At 46.5% G+C, this 20140-nt stretch overlaps 1 protein-coding gene across 1 annotated transcript in view; it reads right to left on the bottom strand.

The window, feature by feature from the left end:
• TMEM106B (transmembrane protein 106B) overlaps positions 1–20140 on the bottom strand; it is a 55292-nt gene that overhangs the window by 11758 nt on the left and 23394 nt on the right. The window contains exons 3-7 of the mRNA XM_068235086.1: positions 17239–17302; positions 12693–12852; positions 11241–11381; positions 9701–9750; positions 6491–6544 (exon numbers count right to left, since the gene is read on the bottom strand). Coding sequence (XP_068091187.1) covers positions 6491–6544; positions 9701–9750; positions 11241–11381; positions 12693–12852; positions 17239–17302 — 469 coding nt within the window. The remainder of the gene's footprint in view (positions 1–6490; positions 6545–9700; positions 9751–11240; positions 11382–12692; positions 12853–17238; positions 17303–20140) is intronic.

Raw genomic sequence — 20140 nt, 5'->3', positions numbered from 1 at the left:
AGCCAAGGAGCAGATGAAATACCAAAAGGGAGAGAATTAAATTGAAAATGTCTTACCTCTCCTTGAAACACCACTGCAAACCTCAGGTAGCACTGGGATTCTAGATGGATAGGCAGATGGAGATAGGCGTCTTTTAGATCCAGGGATGCTAGAAAGCAATTTTCCTGCAGAAGATTTATGACTGAGCGGATGTTGTCCATCCGGAATTTTCTGTATCGGACTGCTTTGTTTAAATGTTTCAAGTTGAGGATGAATCGATAACTTCCTTGTGGCTTCTTTACTAGGAACACCGGGGAGTAAAAACCTTGACCCTCCTGACATTTGGGAACCTGTCGGATGACCCTCTTGGATAACAGTGATCCTACCTCTGTCTGTAGGACCTGATTTTGAACCTGATCTCTTGGAGGGGGAGTTACGAAAAATTGGCTTGGTGGAGGGTATGAAAACTCTATCTTGTACCCCTGGAGAATGATGTTTAATAGCCATCTGTTGTGAAAAAGTTCCTGCCAGTGTTCGAAAAAGTGAGATACCCTGCCTCCCACCGGAATCCTGGCGTCATTGTTTAGGCTGTTGGTTGGCCGGGGTATAGGGTATGCCGGGCTTTGCACGGTGAGATCTATTGGGGGGCCATCTCCTTCTGGGAGCTGATCTATTCTCTGTCTCCGTTTTGCTCTGGTCACGAAAGGAACGGTTTGCCCGAAAGTTACGTCTTCTAACGGGAAAGTTCTTTTTCCTGTCTGAGGATCTTTCTAAAATCTCGTCTAGCTTAGAACCAAAGAGGAGGTTGCCCTCACAGGGAACTCCACATAGCTTAGATTTTGATGATGTGTCTCCCTGCCAGGTTTTGACCCAAATGCCTCGTCTGGCTGTGTTCACTAAAGCAGAAGCTCTGGCAGTAAGGCGGACTGAATCGTCTGCCGCATCAGTTAGGTAGTTAGTGGCATGCAGAATCTTAGGAAAGGAGTTAAGGATCTCTTCCCTAGGGGTTCCAGTAGCGATCTGGGTCTGTAATTCAGTCAACCAGATCTTTAAAGATCTAGAAACTGCAGTGGAGGCTACAGATGGTTTGAAATTCAAAGTGACCGCTTCCCACCCCCGTCTTAAAATGTTGTCCATTTTCTTATCTATGGGATCTCTCAGGTTGCCAAAATCTTCAAACTGAAGCTCAGACCTTCTAGAGACTCTGGACAAGGCTGGATCTAGTTTTGGAGAGTGACCCCAGAATTTCTGATCTTCCGGGCTATAGGGATATCTTTTTGCCAGGGATTTAGGCCAAAAAGCCCTCTTTTCCGGATTATCCCACTCTTTCTTTATAATGTCTTTTAGACTGGAATGAACAGGGATAAAAGATGACTGTGTATCTGAAAGACTTTCGTACATCTGGTCTAGAGGTGACAAAGACTTTTGTTCTTTAGTAATACCCATTGCACAATGCATTGCTTCAATTAGTTCTTTCATAAAGTCAGTGGAAAAAGCAAACTTTAATGGTTTTACATTTTTACTCTCGGATGCATCAATTTCTGATTGGGGTAATTCTTCAAGGGAGGAAATGTCTATTTCACCTTCTGACCCCTCTGACCTTTCTGAGTCTATCTCAATCCTCCTTCTCTTAGGTGGTCTGATAGGGGACTGGGAAGTACCAGCAATAGGGGCATCGGAAGGTAGAGTAACAGGAGGTGTACTCGGGGGCACATCAGGATTTATGGCTGATCTCTTAATCTCCTGAATAGCTGATGACATCTCTGATCTCATCCAACCCATAAGGTCTTTTAACAGAGTGGGTGACTCGTCCTTAACCACCTTTTCCGTGCAAGACTGACACAGATGCTTAGCTGAGTCCGGCATACGAGTATTGCATACTGCACACTTCTTTGACTTAGGTACAGACTTAGTTTCAGAAGTAGTCGTTTTATCAGGCTTATCAGTTTTATCAGACTTGGTAGGCCTATCCTGTTTGTGCCTTGAATCCGACTTTACATTCTTTGGCTGAAAAACACAGACAAAGGAAATAGCTAAAGCCTGAACCTCCCTCAAACAATGAATATACACACAATTCAGGTATTAAGTCAAATAACCAATGTGACACATACCAGAGAGGGAGTGGAGCTTGTCTCCTCAGAGCCCTGGGAGCAAGAGCCTGCGGGTGTTTCCATGGTCAGCCTAATAGAAAAAATGACCATGATGCCATCTTAAATAGCACTCTGTGGTGCTCCGCCCAAACTCAGGTTATGCACCTGAGGTCTTTTACCTGATCCGCGCCGTTTCCGCCTTGATTCGGAGCCCTAGCTCTATAGCGGTGAATGGCCGCTGCAGCGCACGCCAGGCTGACTTCCTCCTTCCTCTCAGCCGATCACATGACTCCGTCATGTGATGCGTGCGTCCTTCCGGCGGAAGTCCGTCTACGGAAGACCTCCAGTCTTCAGCGCGTCTGCGCACAATGCAGGGAGAGGCAGATGCGTGCGGCCAGCGTCCGCGCATGGCTCCAACTGACCAGCGCAAGTCGGAAAGCGTGGCAGCCGCGGCTCCTGAAGTTCCCTCATGGGTAGCCAGCCCCTCCAGCGAACCAGCATCCTGCTGGACAGGAAAACAACTGAGGAGGGTAAGGGAATGCTGTCTTATATATGCTGCCTGTTCCTGCCTAATCTCATTATGTTAATTTTTTAACTAGCGTCCTGTCCAATCTAAAATGGAAGGAGACAAGTCTCAGGGTTGCTGTCCTGAGACGTCCTGGAAATATATTGATTTAAAGGATAGGAATAAATTTTAGAGTCAATTAACCAGTTCACTACCCTGGTAATTTTCACAGTACAGCTATACTTACTTTGGCAATAACTTTAACAATAGTTATCACAACTAAATGATCTATATATTGTCTTTTTTCAGGACAAATTAGGCTTTTTGTGGCTGATGATTGTTAGTAGTAATTACCTTATTTTCTATGCATTTTATTTAAAAAAAAATAAGGAAAATAGTGAAAAAATATGCAGTTTATCCACTTTCACACATTATAGCTTTAAAAGACAAAAAGACAAACACTTATATAGCGCTTTTCTCCTGGCGGACTCAAAGCGCCAGAGCTGCAGCCACTAGGACGCGCTCTATAGGCAGTAGCAGTGTTAGGGAGACTTGCCTAAGGTCTCCTACTGAATAGGTGGATGGCTTACTGAACAGGCAGAGCCGAGATTCGGACCCTGGTCTCCCATGTCAGAGGCAGAGCCCTTAACCATTACACTTTCCAGCCACTAGCTCTACAACAGTTCTATTGTACATTAAGCATACCCATTGTATTTGTTTATTTCTCCTGTTTAAACAGTTTATTTGATAATGTATTAGATGTAACAAGTAATGTATACAATCTGCTGTCTGCTCCAGGAATGTGTATTTTACACTTGTTTACTAATTAACTCTGCCATTGAATTCTCTGGGAGGAGGAGAGCGGTTTGCTGTAATTCCTTTACAACTCTGCAGTGTTGTTATCAGCTCAGAGATAAATAAACAGTGTTATCTAGTATTTTGTAGGAAGAAGAGTGCAGAGACTTATTTTAACGTCATAAGGACAGCAAGTGGTTAAACACATTTTTTTCTGAAGAAAAATACATTTTTTTTTTACACACACCAGTAAATCAGTCCTGAAAGAGGGACAAAGGATGAAGGAGGGACAGAGAGATTTGGTTCCCAAAGAGGGACTGTCCCTCCAAAAGAAGGGCAGTTGGGGGCTATGCATTTAGTAAGGTACGAGTTGAAAAAATGAGATAAGACAAGCGAGTGGGATGGTGGCCGAGGTACAACAGAGCAAGGACAGACCACATGGCCCATATTCAGGTCACTTTTTCTCCTAGATGAGATGTTCACACCTTGTCAATAAAATGCCTTTTAAGCAAACCTGAAGCAAAAATAAACTTGAGATAATGAAGAGGCCCAGGGGGACATTTATCAAGAGTGTCTGAGACAAAATATTAGTAGGTTTTTAGAAATCCATGCAGAAACGTCTCAGACATCCTAAGAAATCACTAAATAGTGCAGATTCCTTAAAGTAAATGGGAACCGCATTTAAAACAATGAGACAGATACTTACCCAAGGAGAGTCAAGGCTCTGGGTCCTATAGAGTCTTCCGGCTCCTCTCCTGGTCCCCTCGTTCCAGTGCTGGCTCGCCCGGTAGCAGTATGTGACTAAATTAGTCAAATACTGCTTTACCCGGCCGAAGGAGGCTTCAGAAGTCTTCAGGGAGCCCGAGTGCTCCTGAAGAAGGGCGGCCCTGTACTGCGCCTGCGCAAGCACGCTCTCTTGCACGCTCACGCCTGTGCAGTATGGAGCCGCACGTCTTCAGGAGGACACGGCTCCCGAAGACTTCCAAATACCCTTTCGGCGGGGGATTGAAACGGGAGTTGGGGGGAACCAGCACAGGATAGAGAGCACCGAGAGAGGAGAGGGAAGGCTCTATATGACCCAGAGCCTTCCATCTCCTTAGGTAAGTATTTGCTTCATTGTTTTTAAATGCGGTTCCCATTCACTTTAAAGGGAACCTAAACTGAGAAGGATATGGATTTTTCCTTTTAAAACAATACCAGTTGCCTGACTCTCCTGCTGTTCCTGTGTCTAATACTTTCAGCCACAGCCCCTCAACAAGCATGCAGATCAAATGCTCTGACTGAAGTCAGGCTGAATTACCTGCATGATTGTTTCAGGTGTGTGATTCAGCCACTATTGCAGCCAAAGAGATCAGCAGGACTTCCAGGCAACTGGTATTGTTTAACCACTTAACGACCGCCTAACGCCCATAGGCGTCGGCGGGTCGTTAGTAGTATAGCATGGAAACGGCCGCTTGATCGAGCGGCCTTTCCATGCCAGTTCACGGAGACTGCCGCCGTGAACAGTGTGCGAGCCGCCGATCGCGGCTCGCACGCATAATGTAAACATGCGGGGAAGGAATTCCCGCTGTTTACATCACACGGCGCTGCTGCGCAGCAGCGCCGTGACGTAGATCGGCGATCCCCGGCCTCTGATTGGCCGGGGATCGCCGGCATCTGATAGGCAGAAGCCTATTCTATCAGGCGCAGGACGGATATCCGTCCTGCGCCGCACAGAGGACATGGGAGAGGGAGGTTAGCAGAGGAAGCCCGGAAAACACTGCGGAGGGGGGCTTTGAGGAGCCCCCCCCCCCCCGCAAATCAATAGTAGCCGGCGGTGATCAGACCCCCCCTGCAGGACATACCCCTAGTGAGGAAAAAAGGGGGGGGGGGGGGGGGGGGGAGTCTGATCGCCCTGCCTTTTACCTGATCGGTGCTGCGGGCTGTAGAGCCCACGCAGCACCGATCATTCCAAAATCCCCTGGTCCTTAAGTGGTTAAAAGGAAACATCCATATCCCTCTCAGTTTAGGTTCCCTTTAAAAAAATAGAAGGAGTTAGGATGGTCTCTCAGGCAGTGCAGTGTGTGAGGGAAATTGCGGTTGCTGAGGTAACCAATACATCTGCTGTCAGCAAGCTCTGAGTGAGGGGGAGGAGCCATTCACAAATCACATCTAGCCTGCAATGCTGCATCTGGAGAACTGCTATTAAGCACTTCTTAATCTGCAGCAGTGTAGGAATGGATTTGAACTTTTCTTAATTGTAGTGCAGCTCTCGAGATCCATGCTAAACTGCCGGTATTGCATAGGATTTGAGACGTTTCTTACTATCATGCAGAACAGTTCCTCTGCTGATTAGAACAGTTTTAGAAGAAAAAAACTGTCGGTAAAGCTTTGATAAATCTGGCCCTCATTGTTTTCCAGTACAGGAAGAGTTTAAAAACTTCAGTTATCTATACAGCTTCTCTGAGCTCTCTGACCCACTGAGTCAAATACAGTCATGTTTGCTGAGGCAATTAAAGAGAAAAAAAAACTATGATATTATGATTTGTATGTGTAGTACAGCTAAGAAATAAAACATTAAGATCAGATACATCAGTATAATTGTTTCCAGTACAGAAAGAGTTAAGAAACTCCAGTTGTTATCTCTATGCAAAAAAGCCATTATCTCTATGACTTTCAAAGTGGAGAGGGCTGTTTTCTGACTTTTATTATCTCAACTGTTAAATAACCATTTACTTTTCCTCTGCCAGAGGAGAGGTCATTAGTTCACAGACTGCTCTGAAAGAATCATTTTAAATGCTGAGTGTTGTGTAATCTGCACATATTAGAGAATGATGCAATGTTAGAAAAAACACTATATACCTGAAAATAAAAATATGAGAATATTTTCTTTGCTGCTAATCTTCTAGTAATTATTCATAGTACACAACCAATTCATTATATCATATATTTTATTTTTCGCTTCAGTGTCTCTTTAAACAACTAAGAAACAGTGAGAGACAGCTTGAGATAAGGTTTCACTGCAGGAAAGTTCAATTCACATCAGGTGCAGGAGTGGGAGAAGAGGAAGGAAGAGAGGAGGTTAGCATACGATGGGGGAATAATCAGCAATATGAACAGCAGGCTACAGAGAAATACTCACTGCATATTCACCACTATATTGTGCACCTTGATGCTGGGCAGAGTGCAGTAGGTGCTGTAGAGGAAAAAAAACAGTTTCATTAACTTCAGAATTCGTTCAAACAGGATTGTCACAAAATCAAATTCCATTTACATACTGCTCTGTGGTTATTATGTAGTCTACAACCTGATCCTGCATTGCAATCATTCCAATATAATCATAAATGTGTCTGCTGTAATGAATCTTATCTCAGTCAGTCTAGCTCTAATTTATACATTCCCGAGGAGAGGGAAGCTTGTTATCTCCTCTCCTCCACTACTGCTCCTCACTGATTGGCTGAGGGCAGTTCAGTGTGACACGAGGATAAGAAGGGATATACACCTCACCACTCTGCAGAAGCTGCTGAAATATGATCTATGCTGTGCTTACATGTGTTTACAAAGCAAGCTAGATATGACAGTGCAGTTTTTTTTAGTACAGAGCTCAGAGGTGTGGGGGGGGGGGGGGGGGGGGGGGGAGAGAATAAAAACACCATTTCAGTCAGGAGAAAAAAAAATAGTGAGGAAATGACATCAGGATTGGATTCATTCAGAGGCAGTAAATATGGAAAATGCCTGGAACAGTTATCTCTTTATTTACTATATAAAATTTGCTGAAATCAAAACGTGGACAGTACATCTGTTAATGTAAGTAGTATTTCTCTACTTATATATGCGTTGTTTTTTCCTAGGATAGTATGGCTGTCCCTGCTGCTTTCAAACTGGACACTATCTGCATGGAGTTTGTAGGTTCTGCTTATATTTGTGTGGGGTTCCTCTGGGTGCAATGATCTCACCACATCCCAAGAATAAAACGCTAGATTGAGAGACTTCCTCCGCTTTAAGCTGGCCATACACCGGTCGATGCAGTAAAACGATAGATCCCTCTCAGATCATTCTCTTAAGCAGGCCATACACTGGCTCGATTCACGGCCGTTTCGACAGCAGATCCGATCCTGGGATCGGATCTGCTGCCAATCGCTTGCGCTAAACGCACCCGCCGATCCGATTCCCTCCCGAAATCGGATCGGACCGTCGATCGCGCCGTGCGGGAAATTACCCTCGATCGCCCGGCGGTAGGAGCGCGTCGCTTGCGGCGTACGATTCGGGCCCGATCCGAGCATGTATACATTACCTGAAGCTGGCTCCGGGGTCCTCTTCTCCTCGCTGCACCGCATTTCCGCATGTCCCAGTGTACGCTTATACTTCCTGTGTCACTCCGGTGACCAGGAAGTTGAAATAGAGGGCGCTCTATTTGAACTTCCTGGTCACGGAGTAACACAGGAAGCGCCGGGATGGAGCAAGAACAGCGGTGCGGTGCAGTGCGGAGAAGACGCCCGGGAGCCAGCCTCAGGTAATGTATACGGGGGGGGGGGACAGGCGGCAGGAGCAGCTGAACAGATTGTGATCGGTTTCAGGCTGAAATCGATTCACAATCTGTTTGCAGTAAAGGCAGCCATACGATCCCTATCTGATCAGATTCGATCAGATAGGGATCTGTCAGCTGGTCGATCTAATGGCACATCGACCAGTGTATGGCCACCTTTAGAGAGAGGGATCTATCTGATTGAACCCCTCCACACACACTATAGATTTCAGCATTACATCTATCGACAATATGTGTGCTCAGCCTGCCTACTCTCCCAATGTATGTCCTATGCGTGGCGAGGGCAGTGGCCCACCAACTCCCAGCCGGTGAAAAACTAAGCTACGCCACGGCGGGAGAACAGGGGATCGTAGAGGGCTGGCGTGGGCACAGGACAGCTGTGGTGGGCTGGTCGAAGCCCCAGGTAAGTGAAACTCTTTCTTTCATTGGTTTAGGTTCACTTAAAGAGATTAACAAAACGTTCCGCCTTATTTCTTCTATGCTTTAAGTTCCTATACCTGTTCTGATGTGGTCTGAATTACTGCAGCCATTTCTAGTTGCACTGTCTCTGTAATATATCCAATCTTCTTTTCTATGTCAAGCTTTGTCGACCCAGGGAGGAATGTGCTGCCTCTGCTGTAATGAATACAAGTTATGCACGCCCCCTGCAGGCTCTGTGTGCTTTTTTACTCCTCATTCCCTACTCTCAGTTTCAGCTTGTCTTTGTCATGCAGTTTGTTAGGCTGAGGGGGGGGGGGGGGGGGAGGGGGGGGGCCTGTCACATGCTGAGAAACTGAAAATCCCAGACTGGATTGTAGATAATTCACTACGTAACAAAAACTTCTAGGATACTTTATGCATGCATGCATGCATGCATGCATGTATGTATGTATGTATGTATGTATGTATGTATGTATACACGCACACACACCACTTCCTGGTTAGAAGCCATGGTTTTTGTTTGCAAACACTGTATGCGGGCACGCACGCACGCACGCACGCACGCACACACACTGCTGGTACACACTCCCAGTACACACACACTACACACACACACACACACTGTATACACACACACACACACTGTACACACACTGTACACACACACACAGTACACACACACACACACACAGTACACACACACACTGTACACACACACACTGTACACACACACACTGTACACACTACACTACACACACACACACACACACACACACACACACACACACACACACACACACACACACACACACACACACACACACACACACACACACACACACACACACACACACACACACACACACACACACACACACACACACACACACACACACACACACACACACACACACACACCTTCCTGGTTAGCAGCCATGGTTTTTGTTTGCAAACACTGCCTAAAACTGGCGATTAAAAGCCAGGATCGCGGCGGGAAGTGGCAGACATGGCAAAGAAGGATCCAGGAGATCACAGTGACTCGATTGTTTGTTTTTTTTTCAATTGTACAAATCGGACAGTACAGATTCTCTTTAAACGACTGTTGGCCGACCCATCCTTCCCAGTTTATTTTGAGTGTACAGAGCTTTAGTTCGGAAGTGACATCTCTCTGACCCAGCCCGAGTCCTAGGGATGAAAGCCAGTCAAAAATCGTCAGGCAGTGCCTTTGATTGGCCCAATTCGGAGCTGCATAACATTTGTATGAAATCTGAATGCAAGGCGTCATTATTTCACATCTCATCATCCACCCTCCGAGTGGACTGACCCCCGAGCTGGCGTTATACGGTTCCTCCCCCACAAGCCGCCCAGGCAGAGCGACATACTTACTACATGTAATCAAACTCCTTCCCGATCTTGGTTGGCACAGTGTAGTCAATCTGAGGGGAGAACGGAAGACAAAGCATTAAACAGCTGAAATCACAGGAATTCCCCAAAATCCTGCAGGAATCCATACATATGGAAATTCCCAACTTTAGCTGGAGAACAGACAGGAATGATAGAGTCCCTCTGCAATACATTTTTTTTAAATACTCTAAAGCCCGGCACATACTTTCAATTATAATTGGCCAATCGCTGACCAATTTCACCACCTCCATGTAGTATGATGGTATACCTACACAATCTGCTCATAGTATTCAATATCTAGTATTCACCCTGATACTACATGGAGGTGATAAAATTGGTTAGTGATTGGCCAATCAAAGTGTGCACCAGGCTTAAAGTCAATGGGAACAGATTAATTAAAAAATAAAAAAGCTTCATACTTAACCAAGGCAGAGGGGAAGCTCTGCGTTCTATAGAGCATTCCCTCTACTCTCCCGGTGCCGTTCCAGCTCTGGCTCCCCTGTAGCAGTATTTGTCAAATACTGATATTTCCACCGCCGAAGGGTGGCTCTGGCAGTCTTCGGGAGCGCTTGGGCCGCCCCAGACTGCAAACAAGCGAATGCCCTCTCACGCGCACTCACAGTTTGGAGTCCCGAGGACTCGGCTCCTGAAGACTTCTGAAGACCCCTGCAGCGGGGGATTTGAACGGAGGAGCTGCTGCTGCGACGAGGACCCGGGAGAGAAAAGGGAAGGCTCTATGGGACCCTCCTTAGGTAAGTATCTGGCTTTGTTTTTTCATTAACCGGGTCTCACTGACTTTAACCCCCCTGGCGGTATGATTATTTCCAGATTTTAGGGTCTTGTTAAAAGGTTTCAGATCACTAAAAAATAAATAAATAAATAAATAAAAAAAAAGGGGGGAAAAAAGCATGCCGCCAGAGTCTCAGCAGCAGCCCCTGCTCTGACTCACCTCCCAGTGCTCCAGCGCTGCAATTTTACCTCCTTCCTCTTGGTTGCGCTGTAACACTTTGTAACACTTATCTCACCAGAGTGATTCAGAGCCTCGGAGGACAGGAAGGAAAACGGAGGCTTCCTCCTTCCCCATGAGCACAGTTTCTTCCCCCGACATCCTCTTCGGCCCCTCCGTTCTGGCTCTATGACTCCGCCGCTAGTCGAGGTCTTCTGCGCCTGCGTGGCTCAGCTGCACTCGCCCAGCTCCTGTCCCCTGGAGCGTTCTGTGCCCGTGCAATACCACTGTGCAGACGCAGGATGCTCCAGGGGACAGGTGCGCATGCGGCCAAGTCGTGCATATACAGAAGCCTGCGACTGCCCGGATTACAGGGAGTTATAGCGACAGAACAGGGGACCGAAGAGGGCGGCAAGGGAAGCCCCGGTGCCCATGGGGCTGGCGGAAGCCCCAGGCAAGTATAAATACGGGCCAGTGAACCAGTGAGGCATCGCTTCAAAACGCTCCAAAAACCATGGCGAATATCGAGGTCTTCTAAGTGAAACAAATCCCAATTTAAACAACAACGCAACTCACCTGCTTGGTGTCCAGAGGTCCGATCTTGGTGACGTTGTTATATTTCGATTTCCCGATAACCGTCTTGTAATACTGGACTTGTCCGGTGACATTCTCCACCTCCACTGAGTAGAAGTTGTTGTTGGTTATATTTAAGGTATTCTACAAAACAGGGAGGAAAAAAAGTTATTGGTTAGAAAGGGAAGAGTGAGGCTATAGAATGGCCAGTCCCAATCAATTTCCAGTAAATATGATGCTTGAGCATCAAAATAATATGCAATAGATTTTCATTAAATTTTAATCTATTGACAGCATCGGACAGTGTGTAATTACCAACAAGCACTGAATGTTCTCATCAAAAAATCATTAACAGCCCGCAGTTCTACCAGCCCCCTGCAGACGTCATGTGCCTATTTTTTTATATTAATAATAGTTACTTTTTCCCCTCAACTCCGCCCTCCCTCCCCCCGCCAGCTAATCCTAGCATTCGGCTCTCAGACATCAGCCTATGAGAGCCGATCGCTCTCTTGCCTCTCAGGGGTACAGCTGCGTCACACGGCTGTCCCCAGTACAGTGCTGCCGTAGATCGCAGTGATGTACCATGTAAATAAACGGCATTGGCACTTCGCTGTATAACAGTCTCCTAGCGGCGATTGCTGCTGGGAGGCTGATGGCAGAGCAGAGCTCCGTCATTCCAGCAGGGATGCGCGCGCAATGGCATGCGATTACCTGCTATCTCTGCCCTTAGGACTTCACGCCAATTGGTGTCAAGTGGTCCTGTGGCTGCTGCCGCGTTCACACCAATCGGCGTGGAACGGTCGGCAAGGAGTAAAAAAAAAAAAAAAAAATGCATGAAAAACGCATACCATTGCATTACCCTTGACTTTCATTATGTGCGTTTTTGAAAACTATGCAACAAAACTAGCGTTTTTAAAAAAGCATGATTCAAAACGCTTGTGTTTTTTTATATGCATTTTTCCATGCGGCCCATGGACTTCCATTCGCGGCACAAACGCAGCGTTTTCCGCAACGATAGCATTTCTGCTGAGTGTGTTCCTAGCCTGCAGTATTCCGTTTCTGCCACTAGATGACAGCAGAACAGCCAAGCAGTACCAGGAGGATGGTTGCACCCTTTTATTTCAGAGATAAGATGTCAACAGAATATCCTCCAGGCTGTCGTATGACTTGCAACTTTCATTCCGGAATGCCTATAGCAACGTTCTCCTTTACATAACCTATGATCCTAAATATGTGGCTATATCAGCTATGAGCTTCCAGTCTAGGATAAACTACCTGGAACAGCAATAAAAAGTGACTTTGTAGGCGGGACTTTGACTCACAGCCCATCTCTACATGCCGTCACCACATCGCTCGACGGAAGCACGAGCAAACACTTTCCAAACAACAAGTCTACTGGTTAAAAATCTCCCGTTTCCTTTTCACACTTAGAAACCAAACAGAAGAAAAACTTACAGTGATGTTCAGATAGACAGAAGGTCCGGATTCATCGTACGTCACAAAGACCGCCTTGATGCCGACATACTCGATGTCGATGGAGCGGGGAAAGAGGAAGAAGACCGCCAGGCCAGACAGGAGCAAACACACGACAATCGAGACCATCACATAGAGCTTTCTGAAACGAGACAACGCAAAGATCGTAACACACACCAGACAGTCTTCACACGTTATTGTGGTCTGTGCTTTTTAAAAGCTCACCCTCACTAAATGTAAACTGCTCTGCCTGGTAAACAAATGCATCCACCATACCACCCCTTTACACTCAGATCCCGGGATACTACCCAACCCGCTGTCTCCGCTCCTCCAATACTCTACGGACGTCCACCCATCGCATCATCTTCTCACTCGCGAGCATCCAGGACTCCTGCAGGTCAGCCCCTATTCTATGGAACTCCTTCTGTTCCCCCATCAGGCTCACCACACCTTCAACTAATTCAAGCAGGCATTAAACAACCATCTGTTTACCATCGTTTATCTACCATCTTCAATCTAGCGCCAATCCCCCCCCCCCCCCCCAATGTGTACCTATCCCCCACCCCTTAGATTGCAAGCCTATAAGGCAGAGCACCCTTCTACCCGTGTGCTCTTCTCTGCAACCATATGGACTATTTTATGACTGGTATTTTGTGCAGCATTGTTTTACACTGTAATATCTCTGTGTTATATTGTTCGATATCATATTGTCTCTCCAGTGGCGTAGCTAAGGAGTTGTGGGCCCCGATGCAAGTTTTACAATGGGGCCCCCCAAGCAATCTATACATAACAATTGATACAGCGCACCAAAACCTGCCAATGGCAACTACAGTGTCAGAGGTACAAAAAGGGGGTGGGGAACAGCTAGTTACTGATTACCCCCAAGCACTCTATACATAGCAATCCCTGCCAATGGCAACTACAGTGTCAGAGGTGCAAGAAGGGGATGGGGAGCAGCTTGTTACTGATTACCCCCAAGCACTCTATACATAGCAATCCCTGCCAATGGCAACTACAGTGTCAGAGGTACAAGAAGGGGATGGGGAACAGCTTGTTACTGATTACCGCCAAGCACTCTATACATAGCAATCCCTGCCAATGGCAACTACAGTGTCAGAGGTGCAAGAAGGGGATGGGGAGCTGTTTGTTAATGATGTCCACTATTCAAAGCATCTATAGAAGTGATTATTATGAGCACAGGACCAATAGAGAGCTAATACTGTAGTTGAGGGAGGGCCCTTCGGGGCCCCGATACGGTGGCTACCTCTGCAACCCCTATTGCTACGCCCCTGGGTCTCTCCTATCCATTGTACATGTAATATGTTAGCGCCAGGGCTGTGGAGTCGGTACAAAAATCTTCCGACTCCAACTCAGACTCCTCAATTTATCAAACCACGACTCTGGGTGCCCAAAACTGCCCCGACTCCAACTCCACAGCCCTGGTTAGCCTTAAATTAAGAATTAATAATAATAATAATAATAATACTGCACAGATAATCAGCATAGCTGCTAAATGCCTGGTCTTACATGCTGCAGCTGTAAATGCATCAGAACAAGTGCCACAGTGCTAAGCACTGAGCAGAAATCGTGGGGATAGAACCACATGTGGCTAGCCACACAGAGCAGGGTCTGGCAGAGATAGCCAGGCAGCTGTGGGTACATGAATTGACCCCAGAAAACAGCAACATATAATGGTCATGGTACACCAATAAACTGGTAAAAATTTGGCTTCTCCTAGAAATATTACGCTGTTACAGAGGAGTTCATGAACAATGATTCTGAACACTAAGGGCTAGTTTCCACTTGCAACGTAAGTAAGCTCGGCTCTGCGTTGCATCGCGATTCCCCCAGAGGCGCTTGCGATCCCATTCATTTATAATGAATGGGATCGCAGTGCTAAGGCATCAAAATGCGTGCAACCATGCGCTGAGATTCTGCGGTGAATCGCAACACATGTATGGAAACATCAGAAATTGTAGTCTATGCGCTTCTGAGGTCCCCAATATCGTGCACTGCGTTTCCAAAATCGCGGCTGCAATTGCGCAAACGAGCCCTTAATTAGCAAAACGTAGAAGTCATTATCCGTCTAGACCACTATCATTTTTACTATGTCTTTTTTGTGAAAGTTGCAACCAAGTCATACAAAACCAAAACAGAAGCCTAAACTGGGTGTTACCACATAGTGCATAAGTACCGAAACCGGTTCTACACAAACGTTGTAAGCAAATATTCTAACTAAGCAGTTTCCGGATGAGAAAATCTCAACAGGATTACATTCTTCACAGTTCCAAATCACGTACACTTCATAACAAAAAGACACAGCCTTTAAAAGGCCACCTGAAGTGAAAGGGATATGGAGGCTGCCATATCTATTTACTTTAAAACAATGCAGATTGCCTGGCTGTGCTGCTGATCCTCGGCGCTTTATAAATACAATAAATAACATAAAATAAAATAAAGGCAAACATATTACGCAGCGCTGAACATTAATTTAGGTTACAGACAATATTTAGGGGTGACATACAGCAATATGACAATACAGGAATACAAGAAAACCAGATCACACAGCACAGTATGAGTACAAGATAATGCTTAGTCACTGGATAGGAGCATAGTTAGGCAAGTTGAGTTCACTCAGATGCATAGCATGGGTGTACAGTAATGGAGGTGCATATTCAGGTAGGACACAAAAGGAGGAGGACACTGCTCAAAGGCTTACAATCTAAAGGGAGAGGTAGGGACACGAGAGGTAGGGGACCAGAGTTCAGGTGTAGGTTTAGAGAACTTGTGAGGGGTAGTAGGCCAGAGTGAAAAGGTGAGTTTTGAGGGCCTTCTTGAAGATGTTGAAGGAGGGGGCTGCCCTAATGGGTGGAGGTAGGAAATTCCATAGTGTTGGAGCGGCTCTTGAGAAGTCTTGAAGGCGTGCATGGGACTGGGTGATGCGGGGGACGGTCAGGCGAAGTTCATTGGAAGAGCGGAGTGAGCGGCTAGGTGTGTACCTCTGACTGAGATCAGAAATGTAGGTTGGACAGGTTTTGTGGACAGATTTGTAGGTCAGACACAGTATTTTGAATCTGATTCTGGACTGGATAGGAAGCCAGTGGAGGGATTCTAGGAGGGGATCCGCCGTGGTGGAGCGATGGGAGGAGTGGATAATTCTGGCTGCCGCATTCATGATGGACTGCAGTGGGGCGATTCGGGTCTTAGGGAGACCAGACAGAAGGGCATTGCAGTAGTCGAGGCGGGAAATTATGAGGGCATGGATGGAGGAGTTTGGTGGTGGCGGGGGTCAGGAAAGGGCGAATCTTACAGATGTTACGAAGGTGGAAGTTTCCGGACTTTGTGCGGTTTTGGATGTGGGAAGTGAAGGAGAGTGCGGAGTCCAGGGTGACACCCAGACAGCGGGCTTGAGAGGTAGGGCGAATGGTAGAGTGGTTAACAGTGACCTGCACATCTGGGAGGTTCGTGGATGGCCGGGGTGGGAAGATCATAAATTCTAAAACATGTAGCCACAGACCATGAACAAGCATGCAGATAAGGTGCTCTGACTAAAGAGTGACTGGAATAGCTGCATGCTTGTTTCAGGTGTGTGATTCAGTCACTAACGATGCATGAAAGAGCTTTGCTCGCAGTGTCACCCTGATAATTGAGCTCATTCCTTTTGGGTGACACTCAAAGTGGCCATAAATCTATTGATTTTACGGCTCGATCGACCATCGAATCGGATGAAAATCGGTGCAGTAACAAGCATGCCCAAATGGAAGATTCAACCAATTTCGAGCCAAAAATCGGTCAAATGTACCGGTCGAGCATGCTGGGAGATTTCGGGCCAAAGTTCTTGATCTGGTGCACGGCGGTAACTGTGTGCCAGATCACGAAGACGTCAAATGCAACAGAACCCTCAGCCAATATCCCTCCCCCCAAAATGTAAATGTGCCCCCCTGGCACCCGTGCATTCAAATCTCACCTGCTTCAGCTACCGTGAGTGTCCAGATGCCCCAGTCTTGTTCTCAGGCCGTCAGGCCCGTGTGTGACGTCACACGTGTCACATGCTATACGCAGTAATCATGTGGGGCGGTCCTAAAAGCAGCGGATCAGTCCGGGAGCAGCGGGACAGTCAGGGCAACAGGAACAGGTGAGGTTTCAATGCACGGGCACCGGGGGGCAGAGGAACACCTGGGGGTACAGAGGCCAGGCGGCGTCACAAGGGCGACTCCCAAGAGACATCACTCCGAAATCGATCAGGAATCAGCCTGTGGTGTATGGGCAGCTGACAGACCTATCTCTAATCAGATTGGATCAGAGAGCGATCTGTCTCTTGCCCATCATCGCTAGATGTATGGCTACCGTGTGTGTAGGCATCTAAAGACTGCTGCTCTGAAATGTATCTGTGCCAACTGCCATGCCCCCCTCTCCTGCAAGCGTCATAGCGTTGATGCGGTTACCATGGAAACAATTTCCCCCCAGTGATGACATCAATTCTCTACGGAGGAGGAGCTGACATCACCCCAGCAGCGTCAGTACTCACGTTCTCCGGGGGCGGAGCCTCTGATCACTGTAGGGAATCAAGGCCACCAGCTGATTCTCACGACCTGCGGAATGGGAAAAAAAATAATCAGAAAAATATGAAAAACAAAAGGAGAAAAATAAAAAAAAGACCTTCACTGTCTATTCAAGATGAACACTGCAAAGTGCAATTCTACTTAAAGAGGAACTGCAGTGAAAATAATGACTACAACGGTTTTATTTTAACAATATTTATAAAGGATTTGGTCCTGTCAGATGCATCTCTGCAGAATATTTTTGGGAAATTCCAAAGCCAGTACAAAATACGATCCCTCAGAATACGTGAGGGGGAGGGATTACCTATAGCTAAACAGCCTAGGCTAAGCATGACAGGGAGGGTGGAGCCACATACTAATATACAGATATTTCTGATTTTTTTCCATTTAGTGTTTTTTATACTCTAGCAATAATTACAAGTGCTTATTTACAAAAATTACAGTAATTTACTATCATTTATGTATTTTATTTTTAATCATGTAATTTTTGATTTCCAAGTTTTATTATAGTAACTATGGGGTAGGGGTGGAATGGGTTAAAAAATAAAAACGTATTTAATTTTCCTATTTAATAGTGTATTTGGGTTGATTTTTCCTTTTTGGCCACAAGATGGCTCCACACTTCGTTCCCGACAGTAGACTGGAACTAGTGAATGTAAATGGTTACTTTCATTTTGAGAATAAAAGCTGATGTCTTGCTGGCTTTCATTTGTCACAAGCACTGTGATCGGGTCTGGGAACAGCTGTTTCCCATTCACTGATCACGGAATGGCAGGATTGCAGCGAAGGCGAATGGGAGCGACGCTACAATCGTGAACGGTGGCGGTAAGTAAACAATACGCATATCTACGCCCCTGATCCACAAGTGAAGTATACAGGGGCGTAGATATGCATAGCAGGGATCCGGAAGTAGTTAACAGGAAATATGGAAGCCTTTACATCCCTCTCAGTTTAGCTGTAGTTTAAAGTATCACCAAGCGGCCCCCTCCCCCTGTGTCCACTAATGTTCCAATTTCCTGTCCGATTGATCAGATCAGCCATTGTTGGTGGTACTAATCGATAAATTATCAATTTATTGATGGTTCAGTCAATTATTTTTAGGAAAGGACCCCAGTGGTCAAGTCCGGTACATTTTCCCTCCCAGTTAGTAGGACAGAACAATTGTTTTCGACCGATCGCATTTATCGGATCGGTCGGTGGCTCCTTCAGGAAATTGGATCATTAGTGGGCACCTTAGGGCACTTTTCCACCACAAACGTTTTATTCTCAGATTCTGATCGCCTGTGGACCGCAAAACACTAGGTACACTATAAAGCTGGTGGGAACCACGGAAACCGTGTGCATTAGTGTGATCAGGTTGCAAAGTGATTTTCTCTATACTTTGTATAGGAGCACATGAAAATTCTGATTGCAAAAAAATAAATAGCAAATGCAATTGTGCTGTTGCTTATCTTTTGCAGCAGAGAGGAAGTTCTGAGTTCAGGTCCGCTTAAAGGAATCATCAGGGGAAAAAAAAAAAAAAAAAAAAAAAGCTTTACTCACCTGGGGCTTTCTCCAGCCCCTTGCAGCCGTCTCTCCCACGCTGAACGCTCCGCTCTCCACCGCCGTCTCGGGCTCCCCGCACGGTGCAGAGGCCGACCCCGAGGTCGTCCTTACTGCGCCTGCATGAAGCGCCGCTGTCAATCATGGGCCACGTTGCCCGCGGCGTACAGTGCAGGCGCCTGCGCAGTATGCAGACGCTGAATTTCCGCTCGATTCTCTTATCTTTTCTTATTAATTTCCATTCACTTCTATGAAAAAAAATCGACCAGAAAAACGATCAAAAATAATATTGGACATGATGGAAATTATCTATCGAACCATCTATTTAACACAAAATTGTATGGTGTGTACTTAGCATAATAACGCTGCACATTCCAACACTATCACTAATCCAAGATGTAAACACATGACGAGAACACCTGCATTATCTTCACCCTTCAAAATGACATTATGGTGGAACAAACAACAAAGGTGGAACAAAAAAAAATAATAATAATACAGCACAATTTAACATACAAGCACACCAAGTCCAAAGGAACTCGAGGTGAGAGCGATACGGAGGTTGCCATATATATTTCCTTTTAAAGAGACTCTGTAACAAAAAAAAGTACCCCTGGGGGGTACTCACCTCGGGAGGGGGAGGTCCCAATGAGGCTACCCCCTCCCCTGTAGCTGCAGGCAGTCCTGCGCTGGCTCCCCTGAAGTGCTCGACAAGCCTGACAAGACTAGATAGATTTACCTTTCCTGGCTCCAGCGGGGGGCGCTGTTGCGGCTCTCAGCACGGAGATAGGTGGAAATAGCCGATCTCTGTCGGGTCCGCTCTACTATGCAGGCGCAGGAGACTTGCAGGCGCAGGAGACTTGCAGGCGCAGGAGACTTGCAGGCGCAGGAGACTTGCATCTGCGCAGTAGAGCGGCCCGACAGCGATCGGCTATTTCCGCCTATCTCCGAGCCGAGAGCCAATACTGCGCCTGCGCTGGAAGGTAAATATTTACATCCCCGCTTTTCAGAGGGCCAGAGCGAAACCGCCGTGGGACACAGGAGGACGGGGGAAGCCTCGATAGGATCCGGAGGCCTCCCCCATCCGAGGTGAGTACCCCCCAGGGGAGGTTTTTGTCGTTACAGGTTTTCTTGCAAGTTGCCTGGCTGTCCTGCTGATCCTCTGTCTCTAATGCTGGGTAACTATTGTATAGTCAGGGATATAACAAGAAAAATTCAGGAACAAAAAAAATTGCAAAATGTACTTGTTCTTTTAGGTCACATTCACAGTGGGACGTTGCGTTTTAATGCAACGTTAAAGTCGCAAGGTGTCTGCGTTGAGCAGTA

The sequence above is a fragment of the Hyperolius riggenbachi genome, chromosome 5 (genome assembly GCF_040937935.1).
Source record: "Hyperolius riggenbachi isolate aHypRig1 chromosome 5, aHypRig1.pri, whole genome shotgun sequence".
NCBI lineage: Eukaryota > Metazoa > Chordata > Amphibia > Anura > Hyperoliidae > Hyperolius > Hyperolius riggenbachi.
The sequence above is the reverse complement of the archived record's forward strand: the minus strand, read 5'-3'. Positions and strand labels throughout refer to the sequence as shown.